General features: G+C 35.4%; 1 protein-coding gene across 3 annotated transcripts in view; it reads right to left on the bottom strand.

Annotated features, from left to right (window-relative positions):
• FGL1 (fibrinogen like 1) overlaps positions 1-9,231 on the bottom strand; it is a 52,049-nt gene extending 42,818 nt beyond the window's left edge. The window contains exons 1-2 of one of the 3 annotated variants that reach the window (XM_070757596.1): positions 9,156-9,231; positions 2,478-2,553 (exon numbers count right to left, since the gene is read on the bottom strand). In XM_070757596.1, coding sequence (XP_070613697.1) covers positions 2,478-2,543 — 66 coding nt within the window. In that variant the 5' untranslated portion in view covers positions 2,544-2,553; positions 9,156-9,231. Of the gene's footprint in view, positions 1-2,477; positions 2,554-9,076 lie in introns of all 3 variants that reach the window. The other 2 variants (XM_070757594.1, XM_070757593.1) reach the window with 2 other exon arrangements.
• Between the last annotated feature and the right edge of the window lie 261 nt (positions 9,232-9,492).

The following is a 9,492-nucleotide window of genomic DNA, read 5'->3' as shown; positions in this document are numbered from 1 at the left end:
AGGTTGTGGCTAGATCACTAATTGGAAACAGATTGTAACTGACTCACCCTGCTGTACTGAGTACATTTTTAAAAAATATCTAAATTCAAAGCCAGATATTAAACAGCTGTTGTCAAACTCTTTGGTTTCCAGGCATATTACTGCATGTTTCTACCAGCTGCTATGATTGATAAACACACATATGCTTTTATAACTTATATGGCCAATTACAAGCTAAAAACTATATCCAAGTACTGTAGATACAATATTTTACAAAAAGGTTTTTTCCTTAAGGTAAATTACAAACGCTGATAATCTGGAATGATGATTCAGCATCATTCAGCAATTATAAACATCAATAAAGATATTTATTTGTGTTTTAAACCATATCCATATCACTTACATTTTAGTTCTAGCCCTATGTTCATTGACTGCAAGATGATAACAGTGAAATCTAGTTTATTTATTTATTTATTTTTATTTTATTCTTTGTCCAATATACAATACATATGGAAGAGAGTAGGCATTAAGTAATATATATAAAGATAGAAGGAAAAAGAGGATATATATGATATAAGAAATAAGGAGAGAATATATATGATATATGTATGTATATATATGTAGATAGATAGATATATGTAGATAGATAGATAGATAGATAGATAGATAGATAGATAGATAGATAGATAGATAGATAGATAGATAAGGTAAGGGAAGACAATTGGACAGGGGACGATAGGCACATCAGTGCATAGTTACACTATTCAAGGACAAAGCAGTTCCTTCTGTGGATTGCTTGAGGTCAGCTTTTGCTAACATAGTAAAGGAACACACTATCAGCATCTTCTGAGAACATTTACAGCTGAATAATTATTAGCAACCAAAGTTAAACTTTTTCTACCTATTGATGTATTAAGAAGAAACCTTAAAAAACCAATGAAAATATTATAAACCATATGTAACAAATTATTTTCTTAGGAACTTCCTTTTTGTAACTAGATTGTGCTAACATCTTTATATAGCTAATTTATATCGATGCAATTTAGTGATTTGCAAGGAAGGATGAGAATGCTCAATAGCTATGGTAGTATGCAGAACAGGACTTTTTAAATCTGAGAAATAGGTAAGCCTTTAGATTATGGGTAGGGATAGGAAAAAATCTTGTTGAGTTATGTTGATGATGGTTATTATGATTTAACTAACCCTAAATTTAAAAGTCAGGCAATGTAGGGACCAGAAGATGTAATGGGGTGAAGGCAGTTTGGGATGGGATGCAGAGCCAGCTGAGAAACATGTAATACCCAACAAAGGGGGAAGGAGGAAGCAAAATAAGAAAGGAAAGGAAGAATATTTGGAACTAGCAGGGAGCATCTGCCCTCTGCTGGCATGACTACTAAATGAGCAAAAGATGAAGGAAGAAGTTAAATCCCACCATTGTTTGTTAAGGTCTTATTTGTGAAAAAACTAATGAGGACTAGAGAGGTAAAGCTTAAAATTCCATTTTACTTCTAAGCATTTCACCAAAGCTACAAAAATATGATAAAATTTTGCCCGAGTTTTGAAATTGCCCAATCTTTGAGGCTGAAAGGGATGCTATGGTCAGATAAAACCTGCAAATTCAGGTTTTGTCTCCTTCCTTACCAGTTGCTTATAAAAATCTAATTATTTAGGAGAATCTGTTCTATGCAGCTCTTTTCTGGATCACTACATCCCCTTTGTGAATACAACTTACGTGTGGCCTTTACACTTCGCTCCTCCCTTTTAAAAAATATCGCATCTCAGACATTAACACCCTTGAAAATGTCCAAAGATACTTCACCAGAAGAGCCCTTCACTCTTCCACTCGAAATAGAATACCCTACGAGACTAGACTTTCAATCCTGGGCCTAGAAAGCTTAGAAATAAGACGCCTTAAACAAGATCTAAGTATTACCCACAAGGTCATATGCTGCAATGTCCTGCCTGTCGGTGACTACTTCAGCTTCAACCACAACAACACAAGAGCACACAACAGATTTAAATTTAATATTAACCGCTCCAAACCTGTCTGTAAAAAGTATGACTTCAGTAACCGAGTTGTTGAAGCATGGAACTCATTACTGGACTCCATAGTGTCATCCCCAAACCCCCAACACTTTACCCTTAGATTATCTACGGTTGACCTATCCAGATTCCTAAGAGGTCAGTAAGGGGCGAGTACAAGTGCACTAGAGTGCCTTCCGTCCCCTGTCCTGTTGCTCTCCTATATCTCCTATACCTTTCTTCTATTCCTATATCTCCTCTTCTATTCTTTCATTGATATGTTCTATTACTATATCTTCTTTTCTATTATTTCTTAAATATATTTTACTATGAGTATCTCCTCTATAACCTTCATCATGTATTTTACTATGTGTATACCCACTAAAACCCTCATTGTGTATTGGACAAAATAAAGAAATAAAATAAAAATAAATAAATATATATAGAGAAGCTTACTTGCAAAGAATAAAACTTACCGAGTCGAGGGAGCATATGATTGTTATGTGTAGAAGTAGTAAGTAAAATAAACTCCACTTTTCCATTTTGATGAACCTGAAAAGAAAAACACCATTGTTTGTCAGCTAAAATGCAAGCATAAATTCTCATCACTTGGCTCCCTGTAGGAGCCATTAGGGACTGCTTCATTGTTTTCTCATTGACTCTTCATTGTCTTTGTAGGGTGGAGATATATAGTGATAGAAATCAGATTAGTTCAAAGTTCTAGCCAACTTACAGGCAAGATAGAAAAAAAAGTGTATCTTAAGACAAATTTAAGGTTTAAAATTATTTCTTAACTAGACATCACCTGGAAAAATAAATTATACTTTACATGTTTTTAAATTAATGCTACAGTCCTATGCTAGATGAGGTACCATTTTATGACTTCTTTATCAACTGAACTACATTTTAAACTATATATTTCTTAACCAATTTGGTCTTTGAATACTTGAACTGTATGCCTTGAATAACTCATTGGTGAGTAAACCACAATTGGTTGGGCTCCTATAACCTACTTTCCAACAAACAATTCAGTTTCAGAAAAAAATTATCCTGCAACCTGCAACTTTTACACTGCAAAAACATATGGGCTACCCAAATTGACCAGGGTAAATCAACTGATGCAATCTACATAGACTTTTGCAAAGCCTTTGATTCAGTAGTTCACAACAAACTTCTTATGAAACTAAAATCTTATGGCATCTCAGGATCACTGCACAATTGGATATCAGTGGTCCTGTCAAACCAACAACTGGTGGTCAAAATAGGTAATGCCATATCTAATCCTGCTCCAGTTAATAGTGGTGTTCCCCAAGGCAGTGTCCTAGGACTTACTCTCTTTACACTCTACATAAACGATCTCTGTGTCAATATTACAAACAATTGTGTTCTCTTTGCTGATGATGTTAAGCTATTTAATACCTCTGAAAATACTTCTATCCTTCAAAAGGACCTTGGCCATGTAGCTGAATGGTCTAACAACTGGCAACTGCAAATCTCATCCAACAAATGCTCTGTCCTACACATTGGTAAAAAGAATCTGAATACTAAATACATACTTGGACAATGAAACACCTGAAATCCAATTAATATAAATAAATAATCTAAAAACCATTCTAAAAACTTTGAAACATTAAAAATCTTTCATTCAGATTCAGACAACAATCATACCACATACTCATTGGCCAGAGGCTAACGTTGGCAATTAAATTTTTTACAGGGGTCTCAATTTCACTTTTCTTGGTTTTTCTTTGAATTGATTAGATTGTGTATTGCATTATCTTTGTCTGGCTACCCATTTGCTATATCACTTATATTAAATGTTTAGGCCACCCATCTCCCCTATAAGGTGATGATGATGATGATGATAATAATAATAATAATAATAATAATAATAATAATAATAATAATAATAGTTTATTAGATTTGTATGCCGCCCCTCTCCGAAGACTTGGGGCGGCTCACAGATTATAGAAACATAGAAGACTGACGGCAGAAAAAGACCTCATGGTCCATCTAGTCTGCCCTTATACTATTTCCTGTATTTTATCTTAGGATGGATATATGTTCATTCCAGGCATGTTTAAATTCAGTTACTGTGGATTTATCTACCACGTCTGCTGGAAGTTTGTTCCAAGGATCTACTACTCTTTCAGTAAAATAATATTTTCTCATGTTGCTTTTGATCTTTCCCCCAACTAACTTCAGATTGTGTCCCCTTGTTCTTGTGTTCACTTTCCTATTAAAAACACTTCCCTCCTGGACCTTATTTAACCCTTTAATATATTTAAAGGTTTCGATCATGTCCCCCCTTTTCCTTCTGTCCTCCAGGCTATACAGATTGAGTTCATTAAGTCTTTCCTGATACGTTTTATGCTTAAGACCTTCCACCATTCTTGTAGCCCGTCTTTGGACCCGTTCAATTTTGTCAATATCTTTTTGTAGGTGAGGTCTCCAGAACTGAACACAGTATTCCAAATGTGGTCTCACCAGCATTCTATATAGTGGGATCATAATCTCCCTCTTCCTGCTTGTTATACCTCTAGCTATGCAGCCAAGCATCCTACTTACTTTCCCTACCGCCTGACTGCACTGTTCACCCATTTTGAGACTGTCAGAAATCACTACCCCTAAATCCTTTTCTTTTGAAGTATTTGCTAACACAGAACTGCCAATACAATACTCAGATTGAGGATTCCTTTTCCCCAAGTGCATTATTTTACATTTGGAAACATTAAACTGCAGTTTCCATTGCTCTAGTAAAGCTAAATCATTTACCATATTACAGACGCCTCCAGGAATATCAACCCCATTGCACACTTTAGAGCAGTGATTTTCAACCTTTTTTGAGCCGCGGCACATTTTTTACATTTACAAAATCCTGGGGCACACCACCAACCGAAATGACACAAAATGACACCCTAAGACACTCTCCTCTCTTTTTCCATCCCTGTCTCCTCCCCACCCTTGAACCATTTCCAAAAACAGGTGAGGGCTGGGTTTTTTCTCTCTCTTATTCTTTGGGTGCTTTTTATCATATGCTTTAAATCAAGAGTCACTTCTCTCTCTCTTTTGTTTCTCTCTCTTTCCTCTCAATCATTTTCTCATTTCTCTTTTTTCCTCCCCTTTTTGCTCATTGCTCTTTCTCTCTCCCTTCCTCTTCTTCTCTCTCTCTCTTTCTTTCTTTCTCTCTTTTTGCTTTCTTTCTTTCTCTCTCTCTCTCTCTCTTGCTTTCTTTCTCTGTCTTTCTTTCTCTCTTGCTTTCTTTCTCTCTCTCTCTCTCGCTCGCTTTCTTTCTCTCTCTTGCTTTCTTTCTCTCTCTTTCTCTCTCTCTTGCTTTCTTTCTCTCTCTCTCTTGCTTTCTCTCTCTCTCTCTCTTGCTTTCTTTCTCTTTCTCTCTCTCTTGCTTTCTTTCTCTCTCACTCTCTTTTTCTCTCTCTTTCTCTCTCTCTTGCTTTCTTTCTCTCTCTCTCTCTCTCACTCTCTCTCTCAGCAAAAAGTTGCGAGACCAGAACCTGAGCTTCCTTCTTCGCGGCACACCTGAGCATGTCTTGCAGCACACTAGTGTGCCACGGCACACTGGTTGAAAAACACTGCTTTAGAGTCATCGGCAAATAGGCAAAAAGACCTCATGGTCCATCTAGTCTGCCCTTATACTATTTCCTGTATTTTTATCTTAGGATGGATATATGTTTGTCCCAGGCATGTTTAAATTCAGTTACTGTGGATTTACCAACCACGTCTGCTGGAAGTTTGTTCCAAGGATCTACTACTCTTTCAGTAAAATAATATTTTCTCATGTTGCTTTTGATCTTTCCCCCAACTGAAACTAATAGAAAAATAATTAAAATATTAAAACATTAAATCTACATAGATTAAAAATTTAACTTTATAATGAAATTAGAACCAAGGATGGGACAGAGATGAGATTGTCTTACCCCATCTGTCACCTCCAGTAGTGATCACTCCACTTGGGGCCTAGGACCAATAGGCAAATCCAAGTTTTAGTACCCTTCCAAAAGGGCTGGGGAAGTTCTCACCTTCAGTGATAGAGTAGTCACAGTGGGAAAGGCTCTTTTTTTTTTAACCTGCCCAAAGGGATTTGTAGCATGTCTCTTCTGCTGGTGCAAGTGGGGTGGGCTAATCCCATCAGGGAGAGATGGCTCCTCAGATAATCCAATCAATTGATCTTAGAAAGTTAATACGATAATGATTTATCTACTTGAGAAGATTATTATGCATCTCTATGTACGTTGATATTTGTAAAAGAAAATATCAGTTCCTAGAAAGCTAAATAATCTTACATAATGTAAAATATAGTGGGACCTTGTTTGTTTGTTTGTTTGTTTGTTTGTTTGTTTGACTCATTCATTCATTCATTCATTCATTCATTCATTCATTCATTCATTCATTCATTCAATTTTTATGCTGCCCTTCTCCTTAGACTCAGGGCGGCTTACAACATGTTAGCAATAGCACTTTTGGACAGAGCCAGCCTATTGTTACATAATATATATCAGGGGTCACCAACCTTTTGGACTTCACCAACCTTTTGGACCATTAATTCATAATTTTAAATCCTGTGGACCACTAATATGAATTTTTAAAAAAGTTAAATAGTATTTAGTGCAATGTAGAAAAATGCAAATAATTTTTCTGCAGACCACTAAAATTTTCTCATGGATTACCAGGGGCCCATGGACCACCAGTTGGTGACCATTGGTATTTATAACATCAAATACTAATTTTCTAGCTCTTACAATTTTCTCCCATATAGATACACTGGAACTGATTTTAACCATATTTATTATACTGCTATTATGCTATTAAAATGCTGCTATCATAATACATGCTACATCAGATTGCAACTCAGAAACAGGTATTAAAGTTGTGAAGTGTTCAAATTGCCATTTCTGAAGTTATTGAATGCCACATAAAACTGAACTGGAAATATCATATAAAAATATCTATAGAAGTCTCTACCCAGGTACTTTTTATTAACTGATTCATACACTGCTTTTCATGATGAAGAAACAATGGCACCTATGACAAATGGAAGCCTTTGCATGGCTAAAGGAACATCTATATCTAAACAGTTCAGAATGATATATATAATAAAATCAACAATATAAATTCCAAACATAATAGTACAAAGTAAAGATATTACAATAATATCCTTCATTAACACTCACTCATAGCCCTGCTTTCTCTAAATCATGTGCTCCTCCCTGGCCTTCCAGAATAAGCAGGGTTCAATAAGTCTCCGGAATACCATTGGGAAAGGAGACAGTCTTATTTCTGGAGAGAAGATGTTGTATAAATGAGGAGCCCATGATGAGAATGCCTATTTTGAGATTGTTATTGTTGGATAGCCAGGTTGGAGAATCCATAGCAGACTTCAAGAGTTGTAAACCTAATCCTATGTAGCTTATGCTCTGGCCTGACACTCACACTACTTACCAGAGCTTACAAAACTTTCCCCAGACCCATCCTCGAATACAGCTCATCCGTTTGGAACCCATATTGCATCTCAGACATTAACACCCTTGAAAATGTCCAAAGATACTTCACCAGAAGAGCCCTACACTCCTCCACTTGAAACAGAATACCCTACGAAACTAGACTTTCAATCCTGGGCCTAGAAAGCCTAGAACTAAGATGCCTTAAACAAGATCTAAGTATTGCCCACAAGATCATATGCTGCAACATCCTATCTGTTAGCGACTCCTTCAACTTCAACCACAACAACACAAGAGCACACAACAGATTTAAACTTAATATTAACAGCTCCAAACTTGACTGTAAAAAATATGACTTCAGTAACCGAGTTGTCGAAGCGTGGAATTCATTACCTGACTCCATAGTGTCATCCCCAAACCCCCAACAATTTCCCTTGGATTATCCACGGTTGACCTATCCAGATTCCTAAGAGGTCAGTAAGGGGTGAGTACAAGTGCACTAGAGTGCCTTCTGTCCCCTGTCCTATTGCTCTCCTATATCTCCTATACCTTTCTTCTATTCCTATATCTCTTCTTCTATTCTTTCATTGATATGTTCTATTCCTATAACTTCTCTTCTATTCTTTCTTAGATATATTTTACTATGAGTATCTCCTCTATAACCTTCATCGTGTATGTTTTTTTTAAGTTTGATGTGGCTATTTCCCATATACAGTATATATATATATATATATATATATATATATATATATATAGTTTGATGCGGCTATTTTCCACATAGAGTATATATATATATATATATATACTGTATATGGAAAATAGCCGCATCAAACTAAAAATAACACCCCATGCGGAAGGGTATATACATATGGATACAATTTTAATATTTATCATTCTGAAACAAAATGCAAATAATATTTTAAAAACTTATTGTCCCATTAATTTTAGATATAATTAATCTGATAGATATAGATGGAACAATTTAATTGCAATGCGCACTTTACAGATCATTCTTATATTATATCAACAGCATCAGTAAATCTATCAAATAGATTTACAGTTAAATATCTAATTGAAAAAGATTGGGTAATTCCCAAGACCAGGCAATTCCAACATATAGATGAAAACATATCTTATCCAACTTCCTATCAGCTGTAGTGACAGGCAAGAACATTGTGAGTACTGTATTTTTTTTTTGTAATAAGAGAATTGCTTCTTCTCTATAATATGGCCTTCAAGTCAAATTATGTGCCTTGAAGGCCACATAATAGATGTATTTATTCATTTATTAGATGTCTATGCTGCCCTTCTTGAGGCGACTCAGGGCGACGTATAACATTATGAATGCAAAACATATGTATAAAGAAATCTAAATTACTTTAAAAGGAATAACAAAGATTAGTGCTCACATACTGATTAGCAAAAAAAAAAAAAAGGTTTTGCTGTTGTTGTATATAGAAATGCATTCACATTCTTTGCAAGAAAATCTCCAATGCTTGCCTCAATGGCAAGACGCAGTGTTATCAATCCAGTCTTACGTGAATTTACTTGCGATTTCTTTGAACATAGTTAGTTTAAAAGTTATAGGAAACATACAGTACTTTAGAATTGCAACCTACCTACTTTCCTTCTCCCATCTTCCTCCTTGCCAGCTAGTAAAAATACATCACTTCTACTCGAAAAAACTGCTTGTTTTACCTCTAAAAACCGGAAAGATAATATCTTCAGAGCTGATCCAAGTTTTCCCCAGAATCTTTTTTTGCCTTTATTTGTGCACTGTTCAAACTATAATGAGTCAGGAGTGAGGAATGTTTGGAGGAGCTGGGCTTGACATTTATAAAGACGATGCTAATAGAATCATCTTCAGTGTGTGTGTGTGTGTGTGTGTGTATACCTTTATATATATTATATATATATATATATATATATATATATATATATATATATATATTCGTAAATTTTCACGGGTATAGGTATGTAGATTGTTCTGAGTTCGGGTTTTGCCCTGTGTAATATTTTGCATGTTTATGCGACG

This window comes from Erythrolamprus reginae, chromosome 7, assembly GCF_031021105.1.
Source record: "Erythrolamprus reginae isolate rEryReg1 chromosome 7, rEryReg1.hap1, whole genome shotgun sequence".
Classification (NCBI taxonomy): domain Eukaryota; kingdom Metazoa; phylum Chordata; class Lepidosauria; order Squamata; family Dipsadidae; genus Erythrolamprus; species Erythrolamprus reginae.
Note: the sequence above shows the minus strand (reverse complement) of the source record. Positions and strands in the feature narration are given on the sequence as shown.